This window comes from Echinococcus granulosus, assembly GCF_000524195.1.
Source record: "Echinococcus granulosus chromosome Unknown EG_S00001, whole genome shotgun sequence".
Taxonomy (NCBI): domain Eukaryota; kingdom Metazoa; phylum Platyhelminthes; class Cestoda; order Cyclophyllidea; family Taeniidae; genus Echinococcus; species Echinococcus granulosus.
In genome coordinates this window covers 3,307,721-3,331,676 of record NW_020170381.1, presented here as the reverse complement: position 1 = coordinate 3,331,676, position 23,956 = coordinate 3,307,721, and the positions used below count along the sequence as shown (strand labels likewise).

General features: G+C 38.7%; 1 protein-coding gene across 1 annotated transcript; it reads right to left on the bottom strand. All coding sequences in view use genetic code 11, as the record gives it.

Annotated features, from left to right (window-relative positions):
• Window positions 1-1,882: 1,882 nt before the first annotated feature.
• On the bottom strand, window positions 1,883-22,683 carry EGR_00362 (hypothetical protein; the record flags this gene model as incomplete). Its single annotated transcript, XM_024489611.1, has 12 exons — window positions 1,883-1,987; window positions 2,216-2,314; window positions 3,014-3,571; window positions 5,529-5,915; window positions 6,711-6,901; window positions 7,058-7,293; window positions 9,884-10,144; window positions 10,221-10,295; window positions 11,853-12,144; window positions 14,432-14,486; window positions 14,571-14,658; window positions 22,472-22,683. The coding sequence occupies 12 exons, from the start codon at window positions 22,681-22,683 to the stop codon at window positions 1,883-1,885; spliced, it is 2,559 nt and encodes an 852-aa protein (XP_024356289.1).
• Window positions 22,684-23,956: the final 1,273 nt, after the last annotated feature.

Below are 23,956 nucleotides of genomic sequence, written 5' to 3'. Positions count from 1 at the left end.
GCATAAAAGTCGCCAAATGATTTTATACAACGGTATAAACTTCTTAAGTGATATCCATATCCCTCAGTTGCATAAAATACAGCAAAAAAGTGGTAATGACGTGCTTGAAGAATCTGAAAGCTCATTGGTCCCAAGATCATTGCCACAACCATCGCCCTTGGCCAGTTTCTGTGAGCACTTGGATTTGTGCTGCCGGCCTGCCTGGATTTGTCTGGCTGCTCGTTTGCGTCTGGTTCGCTGTGCCCTATGGACGCCTGCAAGAGCAGATTGGAAGCGCGTCCTTGCTGTGGCTGCACTGATGGCCGCTTTCTCCCATGCAGCCACTCGCGTCAGCGCTGACTGCAACAGTGCCGAGTGGTGACAGTGGAGTGGTGTGATGAGGCGTGTGACTTCTGTGTGTAGGTTGCCATCAGGAATGAAATTGCCGTGGTAGGGCTATAAAGGAAGTCACTTTTAGGTTAGATCAGCAGTTTTGATAAACCGTGGCTCATTTACATTGTTGAATACAGTACAATGTGTTATGACCAACTCAGTTTGATCAAACTCCTTTACAGTAATATTACTTAGAGTTTGATAACACCTTTTTATATTTGTGAAATTGATCAGTAATTTCTCACAAGACTAAATTCTTAGCGCGCTGTTGGCCTAATAAATAGAATGGATATTTGCATGAGCTATGCTGCAGGACGTAAAGTAAAACGCAAGCTAGATGATGTTATATTCAAACTGTACTTAAAAGTGCTATAAGCGGGAGGCTAAGTTAGCAAATGTCAACACGGCGCTAACTCTCATTTACTTGGGAGAGTGAGCTATAGTTGATGGATGCACTAGCTTAAAAGACAGTGAAACTGACTGAAGAGAAATGCAACTAGACAAAAATTTGATCAATCTTTAACACCAAACACGTAAAAGTAGGAATGAATAAACGGACAAAACAATTAGAAAATCCTATAAATTTTGCTTTTAGGGAGTCACGCTTCCAAGAAAAACATAGGTCTTTTTTGCGCAGTGGTAGATAATCTGATAAACACGGTTTAGGTTGCTATTATTCTTGCAAGAATGCAGAGATCTTTGGTAAATTTCTGAAGTGAATAAGCTAACGCTGGTTGATATTGTTCAAGTAGGAAAATAGACTAAAACAAAACCAATATGGAACAGTGTTTAACTCGCGGTATTGGTAACGGTCCACTAAGAGCACTACCACTGTACCTTTGCCTGGCGATCTGGCCTTAGGGCCAGAGCCTCTTCTGCAGGTAAACAAATATTCTCCCCGAGTATTTTGTCTTCTTTCGTCTTGAGGGGAATCTCGCGACGCCACAATGGTGGTAGCGGAAAACGAGCCTGGTCTTCTACGACATCCACCCTCATTTCGATTACTGAATGCTAGATCTTAATGCAACGGAAGAAGTGCATATGCTACGGATGAGGGAATCGGTGACGACCCCTAATAGAAGGGCTAAAAATGACGTCTACCTTCGGCAACTACCCCAGTCCCGTGATTCATCTGGAAAAGTTTGTTATGGAGCTGTCTACGGCACCTACAAGATGTCAATTATGTAAACTCGTGGTACCTCCTCCACTCCTCTACTAGCTTGATGGAATCCAAATGGATGTGGCTGGGTAGTACTGACTTAAGTACATAGTGGCAAGGAGTAATGGAATCGAAACCCTATCCCCACGGAAATATGTTCGATCCCATCCTTTGCTACACGACTCCACTTTTAGGTCAGTGTTTCTACGTCTAGCTATGGATACGCGTGATGGCCCGCACACTCCCCATGCCTAAATCCAGCTCCCAAAAATGACAAAACTTTAGGGTCAGTAGAATTGTTAAGAGGAATCAGCGACATTGCGGTCAAGCATCACCTTAGTTGTATGGAATTCAATGACTGGCGCAGTTGGCTCGCAGGTGTTTCCTTACAGTGCCGATCATATTGTAAGTTGACCAAGGGGCGAGCCGGCAACGGCGTTCAAAAGAGGAGAGGGGCTATATGATACTTCAATAGTTGTTTAACTCTCGGCTCCTCCATTACACCTTAGCTGGGTGAGCTGGCCTCTGGGCCATGCCAGTCTCCCCAAGCCCTAACGTATGCAAAATATATGCATATTCTGCCAGAGTATTATGTCTCATTTCGTCTTTAGGGAAGTCTCAAGCGCTACAGCAGGACTAATTTTTTGATAAATTACTTGAAAGTATAGCGATAAGAGAGCTCACCATGATTAAGAGCCGCAGGGCATTAATGTAGGTCTTCTCAGTAACTGAAAGCTCCCTCGCCAGTTGAAATGTACGATCGTGGTACGGGGGTAGCGATTTCTGAAAAATGAAAATACATGGTGCGTTTTGTTAAATAGGAAGACATTTCGAAATAAATTTCTGAGAATTTGCGAAGATTTATCCACCATATTCAAAAATGTCTTATTTACTGGGAGCTATTATTGAAGATGGAATATTTATTTACCTATTAGTTTTGCGATTCAATTTGAAGCCGCAAAGGCAGCCTACAATAAAAACTAAAACAAAAGAGTAACAGGCTTTTTAAGCATTTAATTTGCTTCTCATTGTTCCAAGATTAAGTGAGAAGATGTTCAAACAGCTGATTATAGCTTATTAACGAGCTAAATCAGTGTCGCAGAATAAGACTTCAAACAATAAAGTGATCTGACCCATATGAACATACATCCTTTAGAAGTGGGAAAAGTTCAAATAATGGTAACATTCAGTGAAAGAAAATAAAGATACTTTTAGACAAAATGAAGGAATTGCAGATAAATTGTTCAACACGGGAAAATTTGGTGAAGCCTCAATTTACCTCTTAAGTAAGCGTTGTGATCCAGTTTCTACAGTAGAAATCCACAATAGTTAAGGTTCACATCCATAATACTCAGAAAGATGCATATCTATTCTTAAGTATAGGCTATTTTAATCGGAATCATTCTACTCAAAACACCCGGTTCATTCTTTAAGGACAACCAAAAAACAATTTCAGGCATTAAAGTTCATGAGTATATTCACCTTTCGAAGCGTCCTTGACGTAGGATTAGCTGTCACCGTGGAAGCATGTTGTTGAACAGTTGCTGTTAAAGCATCATAAGCGAGATAATCTAATCCGCCTCTCAGCTCACGTTTCCTTGTCCTCCTTCCCCTTAACCGCTGCCGACGTGCCTGATTGGAAGCATGAGAATCGATCTCCACATGCAAACCATCAGTCACCGAAGACACTGGCTGCAGTGGCTCCGATTGAGCTCGTTGTCCAACCAGGGAGGAAAGAGTGTTGACAGGTGGAGATGAGGGACCAGACATAAGAGACATCGCTTCCGTTTTGCCTTCATCTCTGCTCTCGCAAGTATTGATACCCTCTCCACCCCCACCTCCACTCTCGTCAGCCTCATCATCGGAACAGGAGACACCCGTGATGGCAGAAATCGCACCAATTGAAAGAGCCGGTGCGATGCTACTTGGCTCTATACCTTCCTCTTCTCCAAACTCCTCGTCATGGGTTGAGTAGTTTGAAGTACGTCTGCTCGCAGGTGCACTTTTTGAAGGGTAGAAGAGAGAGCCGCGGGACTCAACCTAAAAAGTGCTTTAGCTTTTAGCATTTCATAAGTGATTTTGAAGCCAATTAATTGCGATGTTTAAGGCAACATCACACCATTATTGGTAAAATCGCATTATTGTCTAGAAAACCACTAGACTTAGCCCGCTAATTCTAGATGCAATTACTAGTGAAATAGAGTGCAAATTTTTGCATATTCGATGCTTTCTTGGCTAAAAAGATGCAATTAAAATAAAATAGTTTAAAAGAACAAAGTTGATCTTTGAATATCACCTTTCAGCGTCATATTATTCATTGGATAAGATGCCCTATTCGTCTCGAACAACTGAGCCAAAAGCCACTTTGCTGAATGTTCCTGTTACCATGTCCATGTTACCAAGTTAAGGTGTTATTCACACCCCAGTCGAACAATAAATTGAAGTGATGTCAAAATGAACATATCAGTGACCAACAATTGCAAGTTGGCTTCTTGACACACAGGGCTTTGGAATCATGAAAGCCAGGCAATAATATTTAGCTCCCTCAATCAAATGAAGTAATTCAGAGTACTAGCATAATCTTAACGAGAACACAAATAAATGAGTTGATGAAGATATTTCCTGGAAAGGAAATAGTAGTTATTTAATCATGGTAAGTTACACTTTAGAGGAAATGCTTGGATTTACTAATAATCCTCGGGAGGTATGCTAAACTAATAAGCGATAGAAATAATTTTAAAAGATGTTCTTGTTACAGCTAATTCAAAGACAAGTTGAAGATTTCCTTTCAAGAATACACGGGTCTAATATTAATAGCCATTTTTATAAATAAATCTAAAAAAGGATCAACTAGATCCCAAAAAGTTAGCTATTGGATGAAATTTAATTAGAAGAGGAGGTATTATGTATTAAGTTAAAACCCTTGCTTTAGAGATATGACATAAATTAGCACTAGGAAATGGGCTTTATAAACTTAAGGATGTACATCATATGTAACAACGATTTTATCACTAAATACACTAACCTAATAAAAAACATGTAGAACCAAAAGCAAAATGCAAAAAGCATGGAAGACTTCAAGAGTTGCTGCATAGAGTCATAGAAATATCCCTGCCATGCGCTTGTTATTACTGTGACATGAAAACAAGAGCTGCAGGGAGCGGTGCGTCGTCATTACTCCGGAACACTGATTGCCATACTTGAAGAGTTTTTGAGCAATCGAAAGTTAAACATTTACCATCTAGTCCTGCCGCAATTGGAAAAAAATTGGACAAATTCAGCCCTAACAAATCACTTAAGCCCTAAAGCCAGCAAATGCGGAAATTTAAAATAGCAAGGCCATTTTTTACAATCCTAGTACGCCTCTTTACACAATATATCATACAAGTATACAACAAGTAATGATGATTTTTCGGGTTTTTTGAATAGCAGACCTTTTGAAATGAGTGATTATGCGATGGAATAAATCATTAACAGCATACGTTTAACCGCAGTTGCCTATATGTACTATTGGGCAGCGTAAAACAGAAGAAGGCAAATGCTATCAACACGTATCTGCATTTGCTAGAGCTTGCCATTAGCTGTGTGCACGAGCAGTACACAACAAATAGGTAAAAGATTTTATGAAATGTTGTGGGATTTATTACTTCACATGTCATCGGGAAGACATTGGAAACACCCGAAAAATGACAAAAAGGCTACTCGGCCCCATTTTAAATAATAAATGCCTCAGATGATACATTAATTAATGAGAAAGACTTTAGGCTCGACATACCTTATCTGGGGGACTTTCTTGAGCATAAGGTGAGAAAATAGGGAATTCGGTTATTTTCTTCCTAAAAAGTTCCAATGATATAAACGTTAAATAGAATACAATCAATGGTTACATAATGCGTTGTCAAAATCGAAGGACAAAATGCTCTAGAAAAAAGTATTAAGAAATGAAACGTGAACGTCAATACATAAGCAAAACAAGGCACTTTATAAGAGGACCAACAGAAGGTTTTAAGTAGACTCCTAACCCATTTTCAAGTTCCTGATCCAGCGGTGAGTTCTGATCGTCAAGTTTGCAGACGGGATACTGAAATTCGATTGACTCCGATCTGTAAAGATCGCTGGAGGAAACAGCGCGGGAGGCGCAGACAGAAAGTGGATGCTGCAAGAGGGAGTCATCAGAGAGATCTGCTCTATCAACATTGGTGTCGTCATTATCATAAATATCATCCTCATCCTCAGCCACCTCGTCGTAGTGTTCGGGCGGAAGCGAATTTGAATACTGAGAGTGCTCCTCATAGGCAGAGAAGGTGCGAGCACGCTGACCTGACGTGTGCAAATCATGTATGGCTGTGGATGGGGCAGAAGTTCGGACTCCATTAGAAGAGAGCTTTAACAGATAGAAAGCAAACTTATTGGGTAAGTGAGGGAAGAAGTGATGCCGGTATGTCAATAGAATTGAGTCATTTAAATCTACCCCTGAGCAAGTGGGGAATGAAGAAGATGTGCGAACATAAAGGTAGGAGAGATAATAATGCAGTGATTAGTTTCGTCTGTCTTGATTAAACTAGCGCATTCTTTTAAGCCATTTAAACTGATGGCGGGGTTCCATTTTTAATATCTCTGACTTAAAAGTAAAAAAAAAACGGGAAAATAGTTTAAAGTAATGCATCAGTTCTAAAACCCACTAACTTGGTAATCGATTGCCAGCATCAAAACTTAAAACAGAGCGTTATTTGGATATTGTGAAATACATGAATAGACTTTATAGCATTTGGTTATCAGTGCAATTTCAGTTAAAAAGGTGGCAGAAATAATTTTGAAAGCCAAATGAACCGAACAAATAAGTTTGGGCACAAAGAACATTCGATTAAACTCCAACCCAGGATAACGCACATAAAACTCAGTGAATATCACGAGTAAACCCTGACAAAGAGAGTGGTGAAAGGTACCGAGATGGGCTTACAAAATGCCGAATTAAGCAGATGAAATTTGCTCTAAACAAATTAATAAAAAGGATTACCTTTACCCCATATGAATAAAACGAGAATCGAAGAAATATGAAAAAAAACTACAAAATATGAAGGAAAAAATGCTTCGTGCAAAAAAGCGTTATAATATTTTGACCCGAGCACCTACCACCGATTTAAAGCGTTAGTCTATTTTGATGAAAACAGCTGCTTACCGGGACGGACACAGGCTCTTCCGAAGACGAGGCATCAGTGGGAGTGAGGACCTTGCTTCTCTTATCCACATGCTTCTCGTCAATGGAGTCTTTAGTGGCTTTCTCTACACATTTTTCGTCGAGAGCCCAAGGGACGCTACCGGCCGTGAGTCCCGACGTAATAGATGGTCGAGAGCTGGTTAAGAGGCTATCTGAAAACAAGGTTAATAGTATAAGCAAGCTGCAATTTGAGGGCCAAAAGCAAGAGCACTTTTAAAAAGGAGTGTAATGAGATGGTGCTCTGTCCTTTAAAGCCTCATATACCAGTTAGCGTGAAATAAGCAAAATAGCCCGACGGGCGCACACACATTTAGTAATCGACTCAGCATCCGAGGGTTTGGTAGTCACGGTGGTGACGGCCGGAGAGGTGTTAGTCAGACTGTCAGATTCGCGTCTTCGTTTGGAAGCTTTGAGCACACTGGCAGAGAACACACGGGGCACACTAGCTCCATACTCGGATTCCAGTAGTTGGGGGCCGACTTTACAGGGACTTTCAGTTGGCAAACTACTCTGATCCACCGAGTGAGAGCTGCCAGCGCGGTATCTGCAAAAATTAAATGCTGTGAAACACAAAATAAATGGTAAAACAAGATTCTAACACGTTTACTGGCAGTAATACGTGTAGGTGACAACCCACTTTTCAGAATTGAGGCTGGCGTCACAAATAAGTGACACTCGTTATTTATCGGTTAACAATGACTAGTTATACTAAATCGTGTAAAAAGCAGATTGGTTGAGTTTAATGCAATAAAACTTATGTGGAATGTTCTTGGTCTTAAAATGCTTACACTTCTCAAGTTATTTTTGTTGCATTGCACCAATAAAATATGTGCCGTGATGGTTGATTTCCCTCTGAGACTGTGGTAGCTAACATATTTAGCAATTTCATTTTTATTAAAGATAATAAAATTTGGAAACAGTGAACACAACTGACCCATTTGAAAGAGATTTTGACTTCAGTAAAACCTACGTTGGAACTCTTCCAAGAATGATTTACAGAGATTGTTACTTTTGATGCGTAAGCGAAAAATGTGATCTTGAAAGAAGTCAGCTTGCAATTCCACCACTTATTATCGAAACTAATCAGGTTTTCCTATTTTATTTTGATATCTCGGAAACCAACTAGCCACTTAAATACGGTTACATGTATTTTGTACACAAAGTTCAGTCGTTTCATGCAAAAAGTATGTTAAAGTTTGCTTGCAAACGGACGTTGTATAATAAGCAAAGGCTATTTAAAATTGGCCACCAAAGTAGCACCGCAGTAACCATTTAAAATTCTATCCACCAAATAAATGATTTTCATTTCGTCGTTTGGAAAACCCACTGAAAGGGCAGAGGAATATGCTCATTACGGCTTCAGAAATATTTCTTGCTAACGCACCTGTTAACCGTGTTTCATTTTTGCCATTTTAGTGCATAAATGTATGCCCAAACGCTAAAACTTAGTGTGCATTACTCAATTTAGAAGAATAGCTGGGAACGTTTTCGGGTGCCTTGGTAAAAATATACCGGCCCACTTTAGTTAAATCCTCTTACTGATTATTAAATACTTCGATCGAATGGAGGAATTCTGCAAAGGATTATAACTTCTTCATTGATGCAGCATCTATTTAAAAAATGGAGAGGTTTTTAAAGGTATAACGTTACTTGACCGTTAGCCGCAATGCGAATAAGAAAGGAGGGGGGAGGTTTCATTAACACAAAGAAACCCACTCGCGCGAATATGCCATCCATTTGTAATTACAGGTCTAGGGGGACTGCCAAACGAGTAGCCGTGGTTACGCTTGCCAGTAATTTGGTCGCGTGCACAAACTTGACCAACAATCCTGGCGGTAGGAGGACGGGCTAGCAGCCCAAATACAGCTGGTATCTGAGATAAGGATGAATGAAAGGGTTGCAAAACAAGATGACTACCCCATTAATCCAAACTTTGATTGGGAGGACCTCGGTCTAATTAATTAGTGCATAATTAGTGCTCACTACCCTTGCAATGACAAAGACTATTTGACAAAAATTAAATCTACATGGAACAATCGGGAATGGTGAGGAAGAAAGCTGCGAACTTGGCAAGAGTTCCGTGGTGTAAATGAAAATCATAAGCACAATAAATTAGCAACATTAAGTAAGCAGCGAAATGGGGTTCAAATGTTGGAAATCCCACACAATCTACTCCATTGACAACAAGTGGTAATTCAACTGCTTTTAAGCAAATAAGTTCATTCGATTAATCAGCATTGCAAATCACAGTAAGATAGTCACATCTGAGACTGTGGTCATTAAATCATAATGTTTTACACAACCAAATGTAGGAAATTAGAACGAGAAGTAAATGGACATAAAACCTATTACTTGGCGTAGACAATCAACTTAAACCATTGGTAATTATCAAAATTGTATCCATCTTGCCTTATCTATACGTTTTGGTTACAGAGGCAAAATTTTGAATCAAACAAGTGATAAGGCGATCGTGGGGTGGAAATCATACTTAATGAACCATGACATAAGCCCTTTAAAAGTCAGCATATTAGGACAAAATCGTTGAAATCACGAGCATTCCAGAAGGTAATGGAATTTTCTTTCGCACGCTAAATCTTATTTCAAACTTCAATTTTTAACAGTAACTTGGAACGACGTAGCATCTAAAGCAATATTAGCTTATCCCTCTTGTCAGAAAAAACTAACAGAGATATAGCAATCAGATCAAAAAAGGGTGAAATCACACATAATTAAAATATCGTTGTTTTTGGAGGATACGCACCTGTTTGGGCCAGTGGCTTTAAAACTTTGAACTATGAAGTACATTGTTTAGACGAAAAAGAGAATGCAAACTAGCTGTTATGTATGATGAGGAGCCCAGCTCGGTCCTTTAGAGGATGGTTGTACCTACGTCATTAACACCTATTGCGCTCAAGAGGTTTATCAAAATTAACATTGTTCAAATACAAATCCAGTGGATTTGATAATTACTATGGAAACAAGGGGAAACTGTTTGCAAATTCCAATATTGTACTCAGCAAATTAAAGACGAAAAGAAGAAATGTTCTTGAATCGAAAAGCTCTCAACTTCGATAATACATACCTTCATATTTACTAACGTAGATTACCTAGGGATTAAAGTGACTGAAACTAACCTAGTGGAAAGCGGCCTTCGAATGGGTGTGGAAAGGAAAAGAAGTTGATAATGGTCTGGAAGACTGGTTGTTGGCGGACCAAAGTCAGCAGCTACTGTGCTCGAGCTGCTACCTCGAAAGAGGCACTGTTGATGTTGCAGCATTCTTGGGAGGTCCTCTCCGGGCTTTTCATTAACATGAGCTACACTGCGATGAAGATGCGGTGAGCCAAAGCGACTAAGATTTTGGCCTGAACCAAGGCGACCCACCGATTTTGATCGTCTGGGGAAAGCGAAGGACCGTATCGGTGATTTCTCATACGAATTTGAACAAATGTCACACAATCCATCACACTCACTTTTCTGAAGACATTATTCCTGGACTCGAATTATACGAGTTTTCAATTAGTTGCTGTTGTGTTCTCCCGCAGTATCTACACATAAAAATAGGTTATAAAGAGATCTGTGCATAGAACTAAAACAGCAGATACGACTGAATCTGATAACTAACAAACTCAAACCATGTTTGATTAAGAATTACACCACCACGCCTGTTTAAAATATGCTTAGGCGCTTTTAACGAGAAACGAGGTGGACGCAAATAAAACGCGGCAAAGTGTGGGCACACACTGCATGATTTTTCATTTTCAGCATTCGTAAAATGCAAAGGTGCATGGCGAAGTGTGTGGACGGTCACCTGATAACAAGACCTGCTGCAACGGATTCAAGCGACATTCATGGGACTTATTTAAAGCCTACCCATGCCTTCATACCTGTAAAGACGTTTCAGTTTGTCAAAATGTTTTTGAGTAAGAAGTGACCAATCAGTGAAGGGAAATAATTGCGGTGGACGGCAAAAGAATGCATGACAATTTTTGACGATGTATTTCAAAAATCCCTGCAAACTCACAAACAAATGCGTTTACTGAAAAAATTGCACATTTGATGTCGTTTACTGTTTTTTGAAAAAAGTCAACTGAGAGGTTACTTACTAAAAAAATCACGAAATTAGGCTTCAATTGCGCCGTTGATGATGTGTGCAAAAGCAAAGTTACGTAGAGTACATAAATTTCTAGGTTAAAATTAGTGGGATTTATATTAATATGTTAACGAAGGGTACGTTGAACTTTAAATCCGGAATGGGTGAGTTTAATCTAAGCGTGATATGTCAAAGTAGAAGATACGCAGTCAGAAAGCGTGAAAATGACACATAGGATTATCAACTCGACAAGCGACTTTCCCTTCCCATTGCTCATACTTTTTGTTAGTCAAATGTGGTGAATGACAAAAAACGTGCTGTGGGCTTATTTGAGATAAAAGTAAAGGAGATTAAGCATGGCTCATTCTATAAAAAAGGTAGCCGTGTGTAAGATACTCCTAATAATTGAAAATGCACAGCCCTATTCCAAATTTAGAGGACGCTAATAATTTTAAGAAGGATGTTGAGCCTAAAAATGGCTAGTACGGTTGTGGTCGTGTTACCAGGATTACTTTCATTGAGAAAGTAGTATAAATCCTCGACCATTGTAGGTGGAAATCCATTCATTTGATTGACTTTTAACGTTAAAAATTAATTGAGAAGACCAGCTATAAATGAGATTCCTAATTATTAAAAGAAAATTCTGATTAGGGAGTGCTGCATCATCGAGGTTAACCTTTTGAGCCTTATTTGAGTAGCTCCTCCAGACTTGACATTGGATAATTCTAAGAAAACAAAACAATATTGTAGTGTAGATTATTTTACATTAAGAACTAATATTCAAAAATCTAATCTCTGACATCAGTTGAACAAATGAGCGCCTTGTGGAGGAGAGGTCATTCATGCAACCTAAACAACGGTTGAATATTATCCGAATGAGCTCCTTTGAGAGTAGACCTGAACACACATACACATGCCCACTTAAACAAAAATGACTAAAAATGGCAGCTTACGCACCGGGTTAGTACAATGTAAAGCCAAAAAAACAAAATCTAAGGGCATTAAAAGTTACCTGTAGGACGATCCTTTGCTGAAAAGACCCTGACTGCGACCGCTTTTGAGACTTACACTCCGAGTGAGCCCTCCACCACCGCTGCTGTTTTTATGTCCAACGTCTTCGGCAAAACGAAGGCTCGGCTGCGAGGCATAGGGGTGAGCAGGAGGAGCAGCGGAGCTCCATATTCCTGACCCCGAATCCCCCCAGTCCTCCGCCTCCCGCACCCGGCTCTCCGCGCACCTCCCGCGATCGGAAGAATGCGTGATGTTCGAGGCACTTCTTCCAAAAGTTCTTGCATGCGTCTCGACTTTCGAAGGTGAACTCAATTGTATCCTTCCCAAAGGGCTTATTTAAAATGCGGGAAAAAAATATGCTCGTCAGGAGCCAGTAGTATCGCAAATGGGATTAGGCTGAATAGGATCACGATACGGCCATAAAAGGAAGAGGCACCATACCCACATTATGAGATGCGGCTTTTAATCAGAATCAGGATTGTAGAGCAAACTGCCTAAAAGCACACATCATCTCTCTGGAACCGGATGCAGAAGTACTCAACACCAAGTTGGTTAGATTAGCGAAAGGGTTTATTTAATCAAGATACATTTTGGGGTTCACCAAGGCAAAATGCTATCCGATGATGTACACGTACAGCAAACTATAAATAATAGCACATTTAGTCACCGTAACAGGATAAAGATCAACTCATTACTGAAAATTCGGATGTTGGTCAACTAGGCATAATAAGTACGCATTAGGTAGATATGATAAACAATTAAAGATTGTGAAATGCCATAGCACCAAAACTGGAGGTTTTTGTCAATTATTTAATGAAAAAAGGTACTTTTTCCACCAGTGCTTCAGCAAGCCCCTGCGCTTGATGGACCGAACATTAGCCATAGACAACTAGAAGTTATGTGGGGTCAATAAGATGATTTAAAAATATGCTCACGTTTGCAAGATGCCAATATTTGTCATCTTTTTGATAATAGTACTGCGAAAGTTTATTACAAGTGAGGTTCGTATAAATATGAAGTAGGTGGGGAATTGACTGAAAATAAGTAATAAAGTATTCGTGACAAATTAAAAAAGAGAGTATTTCGAGGCAGTGATAAATGTTGCAGAGAAAATGTTGGTTTGAGAGGTGGTAGCAAGTAACCTACCTCCATTCCAGAATGAAGTTTAATGAGAAATCTGGTACGTTTGAAACTGAGCTTGCGTATCTTCGACCAGCTAAAATGATTTAATTTGTTTTTGCCCTGATAGAGAAAAAGACCCGCATGCGTAACGCCCAAATTGAGAGGTATTCCACCGTTCTCCTGAAATGCGAGCAAATGCTAAAGAACATTAGGGTAAATGAATAGTTTTCAGGAACAAACGTTTTTCAAATACACTCTTTTGTCCAGCTATTTACAAGATGTGTTAAAAAAACATTTTTACTATAAATGAAATTTATTGAGACTAGCGTAATGGAGTAATATGCTCGGGGCTACCTATTGCTGAAGATAAAAAAATCGTAGGGATGGATTTTGCTTAGGATTTAAGTACTTTGTGGTGACTTTAAAGAGAAAAATTACACCAAAGACGTTAAAAAGTGCAAGTCGATTGGTCATAAAACAAAGCCAAGTAGTAACAAGTTATTTCTAGCATAAAAATGTCATCGCAGGAGTAATTGCTTTTAAACCTATTTTATAATTCAAGAAGTAAAATACTGCCAAAAATTGCAAATAATATGCTAAAACAACTAAACAAAAAGGCATTTACAAAATTAGAAGCAAATGAGTTCGTGGGGAGTGGACTGCAAATCGGATTGGTTATCTTGCTAAAACACTCAACGTGTAGCGAAGATTAGCTACACTACCGCGATTATTCTTAAATGAAATGAAGTTATGAAAAACTTTTACGGAGGGAATCCCTTCAATAGGAATTCAAAGAGGTGTCAGGGGAAAAATTCTGTTTGAAGGATTGGACAAAAACGCTAGATTACTATCTGAGTAGTCAAATCAAGCGCATTTATATCTCAAAACTACTAGTTTGCAAGCCCATCTTTTATGCGCCAACAGCTAAACTGGGATGGGTAGGCAACAAATCCTCGTAGAATGCACACTTACAGGTCTTGTCGGGCACATAACTGGGTGAATTAAGCCCTAGAATAGTTTGTGCTTGTTAAGATGAGCTGATTACTTGGACAACACCTATGAGGTTTTTAACAAGATTGGAAAAGTAATAGCATCATAGTCTAAAGGGTACTGTTAAACGGGAACAGCCACATGATATTTCTTCTTAGTAGAGAAGCTCAATAAATAACTTATCTAGAAACAAACACTGTGCAGCTGGAAACAATGTTGGCAGTTGAAGGCAATAGATTTTTGGAGCACTTTTTAAACGAATGATTTCTCCAACTTTTTTAAATATTTACACTATAGATATTTAACATGAAAATTTGAAATTAGAACCTCAGTATAAGCTACTGAGTGGAGTGTAATGGGTAAAAAGCGAGAGTTCTCACATAAAATAACTCAATCCAACTCTTTGCAAAGAATCTTCGCATTTACGTAAAATCAAATTTTAGACATTCGGGAATTGTATTTACCTACATGACATGACTAAAGTGGCTTCGCTACGCTTGGAATTACTCTTGATCTCAAAGCGCTATACAAAATAACGTACTAGTTTGGATGCGACAGTGCTAATCACTACAAAGCCAGTAGCTATAATGAACCACGGAGACATTACCCTGGCAGGATGAAGCTTTAAACCGTAGAACTCCAATTTTCTTGCCGCATCCAAAAGACGGTAATCCGCTTCCCCTTCGGACATCCCTCTAAAAAATCAAAAAGTAAGTTCATCCCGACTCCCAACGATTAGAAGTGGGCATGAAAGAGGCAAAATAAACTTGTTTCAAAGTTAAATGAATAAATTGTAAAAACAAACAAGTGGACTCAATTAAATCACACTAAGAGAACGTAAAAAGACTTACACGTCTAGGGACGAACTTAGACATAAACCATGCAAAATTAATGTGTGAATTAGTTCTGACGATAAGTGAGTGATATTTTATTTTCTAAACAAAGTAATACGAAAACGCACTTAAGATTATTTAACTAAAAAAAAGTTGAACACAAAAACGCTATGAAGAATAGTCAGCTGACTGTAAAATAGCACGGTTACCGCTTACAGGATAGAGCCTCATGCTGAAGATTTCCCAATGCTAACTAATTACATGGTGAAGTAAAAAGGGACCTGAAAAACATCGCGATTTTAATAAAATAAACCAAAAAAGTAAGCAGACAATTTATATGCTCATCGTGGAGTTGACATTTATTTGCTATACTGACAGAAACACTGAGTCTTCAATAAACATACCTGATCAAAAAAATACACGATTGAAGTTAATTGAATGAGGACTACTTAAAACTACGAAACTTCAAATTTGATAGGTATAATGGTTTTTATTTTCCTATACTTGTTAACAGATAAGAGATTGCTATAGAACTGACTACTTATTCAATAATTAATATCGTTTGGAAAGGAAAAGGTTGCACAATAAGATGATAGGGAAAATTGTAAAAAATGGCTAAATATGCATCTTTTTACCTGTTTTAGTGTCGATTTGGGGGGGGGGGGGGGGAAGAGAAATTGTTTATAGATCGATGTCTAAAGCGTAATTGAATGCTTAATAAATGTATCACTAAGCCTTAAGAATGATATGCAAAACACCACAAACATCAATTATATTCAGTGTAAGTAACCACTGGATGCCTCCTAACGGCTGCTTACTTCAAGAGATAATAACAAAAAAGCTTAGCAGATCAATTACTCTAAGTTGCTGTGCAAGTCTACCACTTTGGATATGAAGGCAGGGGAGTATTGCTTGCTCAACCGTATATTCTCCAAGTAACTTAGTATGCGCCTATCCTCCTCCTCACGATCTCCCAGCTCGGCTATATCAGAATAAAAGAAGATATTAAGAGTGAAAATTAAAAATATTTCATTAAGGCAGTTAGTGTAAAGTTAGTCACTACCAATCGCTTGTTTGTAGGTAGTTAGGCAAAATGGCCAACTGAGGGGCCTATTTCCCGCAAATAAAACAACAAAAATTATCAGTTCAGCAGGATGAAATGACAGCAGATGTTCAAAAAGAGACGGTTCCTATCGTTGAAGTAAGAACTGTCCATGGCTCTGACGCCACCAACGTTACCCAATTCATCGACTCCAAGAGAACATTGAAGGATTGTACCCGAGCCATTACTGATCACACCCACATAAAAGCCCTTCAATTTCGCATCACAAAATCGCCCCCAATTTTGTAGCCGTATTGTAAGATGTATCGGCTAGAATGAATAAATAAGCATTGCGAAGCCAAAACAGAATGTGCACGAGTGAATGTTGTTAAAAACTTAGAAGGCATCATAAATTTTAAGCTGACAATAAGTTGAATAGTTTCATATAATTTATGCGAAAATCACTTTTAAGTACTCTTCAAGTCGTGTAGTAAAAGATTTGCATCCGGACGAAATTATTTAACCATAATAGTGATAAATATACTCTAGAATTTGTTTGAAAAATCGCAATCACATCCTCCCAGTTTGGTAATTTACGTTCATGACTATAGCCGCTCATTTCGCAAAAAACGCCACTAGCATTCTTAAATAAGGAAAATCGACGGATGAACTAACAAAAAATACAAACTAAAGAATTTTGCGACTACGGAACAGGTGATGGAATGTAGATATATTTGAACGTTATGTGCCTCCGAGATGACTAAGTCTTGTTTAAATAGTCAATCTGTAATTTTGATGGAAGTTCTTAATTAAAGGCCTCACTGAAGCACACGAATTCTAGCGCCCTAAGGGGAGCCTACCACAGACGACGAGGCTTCAATCCCAGAAATCTGCGGTAGACCCTAGTAGATGGCTAGCTAAACGTAAAATCCATTCACCAAAATCTGTGGACAGGAATGCATTGAATAAATTAATCAGAAATTTGAGATCGAGGTGATAGGATTAAAAATATGCAAAAATGCAGACATCCGTTGAATAGTAAGGTGACGGTCTAAGTTTTGTTCCTACGTAGGTAATTCTAAAGTCCAACTTAACTTTGTCAGAGTTTGAAGGTACTTTTTAATAAGCAGAAATCGCATACTCAAGAAAGATTAATGATTTACAACCAATGCATATCCTAGAGTTCAATGTGATTTGCTATATAATTTCTCCAGAAGACTCTGCTCATCATTACACATTCGTCTCCTATTGTCAACACTGCAACACAACGCGTGTGATCTAGCTGATCAGTTTAAGCATCGAGGAGCATACAAAAAGACACCTGGACTAAAACCCAAAACACCTATTAAAAATACCCATGTTAAACGATAAGGCTTGAGAAAGGTTACAAAATGTGAGCAAACATCAGACATAGGTAAGTCGCGATTGTGTGGAAAATTAAGAGCCATTTAAAAGAACAACAGTTATGTTTTTTGGCAGAACAAGCGAGTACGTAAATCAGTGGAACGAGGCGAAAATATGAAGCTTAGTTCGTGGCGTTCTGCGGTTTTATGCTTACCTTGAAGAACAAAAGCTGTTAGAAGTGCAGCAGTATTCTCCCCGCAGTTTAACTCGCCATCAATTAAATCCTTTTTCACTTGCAGTGCAAATAACCGTCTATACAACCGAATAAGGAATGTGTTGGTGAATGAAGTAAAAGTTAACTCATGTATTCCGTAATAATTGATAAGAATCAGATAATCCCTTGGCAGGACCACATGGGATAATTATGTAGAAAGCGTGAATGCTTGCTTCCAAGGGAATAGGAGGTAACAAAGATTAGGTGAAGAAGCATTTGAGGGTAAGGTACCCATATCATAATCAGCGTTGGCTACGATCAATTTTTAACAAATTCGATGATTAAATGAGCATCCATATTTCAGGTTCAAAATGCATCTGAACTGGATCAACATAGGCACGAATCAGTTCGCAATGGTACCACAAGTTGAGTCAAAATCGAAATCTGAGAAAACTTAGGGTATTTTGAGGCACTAGTCAATTCAATACAAATTAAAGTATAACGGAATAGCATGCATTAAATTACATGAATTTTTGGGTGTTTTCTTCAGCTAATTTACTTGACAAGTAAGCTAAAATGCTAAAAACTTAATGAACTGACAGAAATGAGTTAAAAAAATTCATCAAATAAAAGTTAAAATTCCAAGTTTTGAAAATGAGGGGAAACCCCGGTGTAAAATAGTTATTCTGCATAAGAGTTGGAACAGAAGTACATGATCTAATAAACTTGCCAAAATGCATACATTAAACGATTAAGCAAATTAAACTCAGTTGACAGCCCGAACAGAGGGTGAAATTATAATGTTGGCGATAGTTGGACTAAATTATCAAAAACAGTATGGTGTATATAAAAGTGTTGCCGGGAGAAGACCTAAGTTTTGCGCATCATTTAAGAGAAAAAGTAAAAGAATTCTATTTAAGGCCAAAAGTTGGTAAAATATCCATTACATGGTGTAGTGGGACATTTTAACCATGATCTCTTGAATCTTTGCAAAGGTCAGCACAAATGGTATTGGTAAGGGAGGGAAAGTGAATATATCATTCAATTTACTGCACTGAACTTAAAAAAAATAAGCAGATCAATTTGAGTCTGTGACTGCAACAGAGAAATTGACATTAATCGTGGTAAGGACTATGTATGAATATGAATAGACAAATCCAGTTTTCACCATACGCACAAACATAGTTTTACGTACCTAGTCAACTTGTTAATAAGAAGATTGAGGTGCGTAGTGTAAAATTTCACCTTGAAGGAAAATTGAGCTGGCTTTCGAAGCATTTGTGAGACAGGCTTGTGTATAGGTTTAAAATGGTCGAGCCAACACTGAAACAGTACATTCATTATATTAGTGATAAAATGACAACGCGCATATTCCAAACTGTCTTAATTGTTCAGAGCAACCAAGACTTGTAGATGAAACTTATTTTCGAACAGGAAAATAATGAAAGAGCATACCTACAAGTCTTTAAATAAGATGTGACAGAACAAATGTGTTCAAAGTGCATAACGGTACAAGAGAAGCAAAACAGTCATTCATAAATTAACGACAATCTAAGTGAAAAAAGGAGTCAGAAGTTATTCATCAAAGTGGCCTTAACCAGCTTGTTGTTATATTACTAGTTTCTACAAAAAGTTCATTATATATGTTACCACAACCTTATTTCCCATGGCGTCTTCATATTCCAGATCAAAGTAATCAGTATCTTCCACCTGTAGTGATTGAACGACCAAATCGAAAAATTCTTGACCAGGACATCGCGGCTAAAACGTAAGAATCGCCTTCTAATTCACATCAGATAAGCAAAATGATAGAAGCAAACTCAGATAGTAAAAGAGATAAATGTCGTAGAAAAACGTGGGACTGGAAACGAACCCGTTGTCAAATGGCTTACCGATAGTATGAAGTTCTCTAGATGCCCATCCAGTAAAAGGACTCGAACTCTGATTGGTCTTTTCCCAACAGGATGTTTTGGAGAGATAGCACTTCCACAATGTTCTTGCATAACTATCAGAAAAAGTGAAGCGACACAAGCATATACCACCCATACAAATACAGCATACACTCCTAGAGACGGGTCAGTAACTAATAATCCTATATAAACTAAGCGGAATAATTTAATCGTTAGTTTGTAACGAAAAAATTACCACAAACAATGTAACATAAAAAGCAAGACCAAAAACACCAATTTGAGGTCCAAATTCTAGGTATTTGAGGTGATAAACAGAGTATTGCTCAGTTATTAGTAAAGTGACGTCAATACGACAGTGACGTGTGCATAATGCAACTGCACGAACCATTCAAAACCAGCTGTTTAAATTATGCTTAATATAAATAGATTCCTGCAAGAAAAGAACAATAAAAAGGCGTTGGCTTTGCAGTAATTACCTTGAATTAAAAAGTCACCTTTTCACAGAGCAGCTAACTGAAAAATTTAAACAAAATTTAAACGTAAAATTTAAATTAATATTTTAAATAACGCATTTATTGAGGCAACTTAAGGCACAAGACACAAGTAAGTGTGACAGAACCGCTTATTAGTGTATTTATGGTTGCAGTACACTTTTGTACACAACTATGAGTTTTATCTGGCACTAATTCTCCAACTAACCAACCGAAAATTACTACAGTCACATCTTTTGTGCAGAAAAATCAAAAAACGAATGACATTAGACAAAGGAGCCAAATATGGAGCATTTGGAAGACCTGCCTTATTTGTAACGGTAAAATTTAGGGTGATGCATTAGATCCTATTGTTTCTGCAATGCTCTAACACTTCACTGAGGCCGTACTAGGTCATAATTGCATGAAAGCACATCTAAAGATGTCGCGCAAAATGATTGCTTACGTGGGCATTGAAGGCCGCGGCTTTTGTACTTCCGCTAAGCAGCAAGGCCTCCAGGTCATGTCAGTAGACCTCCAACCCTTTTCTCTGCCAATAGTACGTATTCTGCCCCTGTATTATGTCTTTTTTCTCTAGTGGGAAGTTTCGGGACTCTACATGGAGTTTTTTAAAACTAGGACTTGCACATTCCTGGAAATGAAGAGGTGGAGTATTCAGTATCACTGGCTTGCTCTCACCTAGGTGTAATGGAACGAACACCTACAACAATGGCGCATCATAAAAAGACACAAAATTAGTCTGCTGAATATTGATGTACATTCGTTAACTTGATCATAAAAAACTTAAGTCGGTAGTGTTTGAAAACATAGAAGGTGTTGGTTTTAGCATGCCATGTAACTTTTTGGCTAGGTTCATGACTGCTGTAAATAGTCCACTAACTCTTTTTTTCTATGTTTAAATTACAAAGAAATTACGTCAAATCCCATGTTGCCAGTGCGCAAAATACGATGGTGTTATTCTGCAGCAGCTGCTCAAATTTTATAGTGCAGCGCATTGTATACCTGGAGAGATTTTCCGCAAATACATTCCAAAATAAACTCACTGTGCTTATTTATTAGCTGAATTGTTTTGGAGGAATCACATAGATTGCGCCTCCAGGATGGGTGAAGGCAGAGGTATGAGTGTACATCTGCCCCTTTTCTCAAATTTAAGCAAAATGATTTATGTCCTAGGAAGCATGTTTTACTGTTTTGGGCCAAAGCAAAACAGGCTGGTCCTGTTGTAGTGCCCCGAGATTTCCCTGAAGACGAAGGTAAACATAATACTAGGGCATAATATTGTCGGCATACAGTAGGCTTTAAGGCTACTGGCTTGGTCGAAAGACCAGCCCACCCGGCGAAGGTACAATGGCGGATCACATAAGCGTTCTCCTCAATCAAAACCAGGAGTCAAAAACAACCCTATATGCATGTGGGGATTTCCCAAAAAATACATTGAGCTTATCCATTAGTTGATTTGAGCCTTTAGAGATTGCAAGGACAGCGCCGTAGCAGCCTGAGTCATTCCTGAAGACGAAAAATGTCATAGCATTGGGATCGAAAATTCCTTTAGAAAGCACAGAAGGGCCGAGAGATTACTGGCATGGCTGTGCCCTTTAGTGGCTGCCTGCGTAACCTAAACGGAGAGTTAAACAAACAATCCAAGCATTACGCGTGCCACCAGGATATTTGAAGATTGGTTTGAGCTTACCTTGGACCATATCCCTTCACCTTCAATACCTTCAAAACAACTTCTTGTTCTATATAATATATTTTGCTGCTCTGAACCAAATCAAAATAAACTAATTTTGCAGCTCAAATCCAGTATGTACAACAATAGGGTTTATACAAGCACATTTTACGAGCAAGTCATGAACTATAAAATAACTAGGAGCATACTTTATAAGAATGCATACAGATAATTTTAGGCTAGCTTAGTTGGCCTCGTTGGGAGGGACGTCAGGAGCCAGAACCGATTTTTGTCAATCGTGACCATTGTTAGGGCTACAATAACACTGAAAATGGCAAAACGGAGGTAACAGTGCCCACGACTTGCCTGAGTCACCGGTTTTTCCGCGATACTGTTTCAGGAATACCTAATCGGGTGCCAGATAAGCACAGAGGTTTAATAAGCGCTGGGGACAATTGCGCAACTTTATAAATTTCTTTGACAAAGCGGACCCACTGAAGGTTTCCTAACCAACCATGTGATGTGAAATTTCAAATGAAGATCTCTCCACTAGACTGTAGTACATAGCAAGAATAAGCTACATATTTTGAAGGAAAAGTAAATTGCTTGCAAAAATGCAGTCTGCTTAAAACGACTTCTGATGCTTTCTGGGAATGCATTGCCATATTTAGTCCATTTACACGGTCTTCAACGATCTGCTCGTCTGCCTTTTCAACGCATCTATTTCCAACCGCACAAACAGTAACCACGGGAATTTCTTCGAATCATTGAACTAGCGGCGCTACTGCTTTGGCGCAAGGTGATCTTGGTTTTGCGATGTTGGTGAATCTTGGTGATGGAGAAATCAGGGAAGGTGAGCATTTTGCTAAGAGCAGATGAGTTAAAAGGGGAGTTTCGAAGTGAAGGTACGAAGGAAGCGTCCCTTTAAATCTGAGTAGTGTTGCATATTATAGAAATTCCTCCTTTACTCTAAGAAGCAGAAATCATTATTAGAGAGGAGACTACTGTGATAGCAACAGAAAGATAAGGGCGTTTTCAGGCATTGCATCGGCAGTAGATTCGGCCTGTGCTCCGGTGATGTGGCAGGTCGCTGATGCGGAGGCTGACTTAACAGTGGTATTGGTGTTGATTTTGGTGGTAGCAATGCTGCTTCCGCTTTCAACATTGAAGGTGGTGATGGTGGTGGATGCGATTGTGGTAGTGACTTTATTACTCATCTGTTAGTGCATGCTATGGAGGTCGGAATGGCCGGTGCCTGTGTAGCGGTAATTGGCAGCCTTAATGATATGACTTTGGAAACCAATTTGGATTTTATCTCATTTTTATTTAATTTTCAATGAATACAAATATGTTGAAGCATTACAAACTGGACTTTTGAAAAGTTTTAATGGTTCGATGTAGTGGAATTTAAAAAGGAGAATGGGAAAATCTGAACTTAAAGTGAACTAATCATTTGGATAAGTTTACTTTTACCTAAGTACTGTATATGATACGAGGACCTATGCATCAATCACTAAGCCATACTCGTACCCTAATTAAACACACCTTCTTTGTTAAATCACTAGCCTAAGAGACTGCGACATGGCTGTTTGGTCCCTTCACGTTCATTCGAAAATCTGAATTCTGGCACACCTGCCACGATTATCACCATTATATTTGCTTGGCATAGTTTATCCGAATGTATAATTTAAAAAAAAAATTTAAGAATATCTGGTTGTTATTCGTTCCATCCACGTTCCTTCCGAATCCACCATATAGCAATAATGTTGTTTCGCTAAAAAGACAAAGTATTACCAGAAAAAGAGACTCATTTATGCCTCCGTCATTTCCCAAACACTGTGGCCTCAGTGTGAGTGCCCAGGGAGTTATGACAGTCTAGTGTAGCACTCCGAGACTTCCCTGTGGACGAATGGAGGCGCAACACTAGGGCAGAATAGTACAGTAGGCCTTGCGGCTACTGGCGTGGCCCTAAGGACATGCGGCCCCGAGGAAGTAGAGTCGCATATATTTAAGTACCAACAATTCTACAATCCAGAAACATACACTAATGCTTTGAAAACTCAAATATGCGCATAACTCGAGCTTTTAGTTTCTTCAGTGCATATTTATTCTCCCTACTTTTAATTCGTTCTTTGCGTTTTTGTCATTTCTATACCCTTTTTTTTCAAATTGTCCATTCTTACTTATCTTGTTAATTTTAAGCATGTTTTGCAAAGATTCGATCTGTTCTCTGGTTAATCAAGCTTATTATTAACACTCAATATATTCAAGCCTACGTTTTCTTTTCCCCAAGTCCCTTTTCCCTTGAAAATGCCTTCTGTACCTTTTATTGTGTTAAGCGAACTGACTTTCGGTGTGTGCAATCTTTGCCTGCACAGCACCTACTCAGCATTCACAAATTTAACTCACATTTCTGGAAGTGGAATTTCATCTTTAATTATGATTTCACTCTTCTGCGTTTAATGTGATTCTTTAAATTTGTACGAAGTA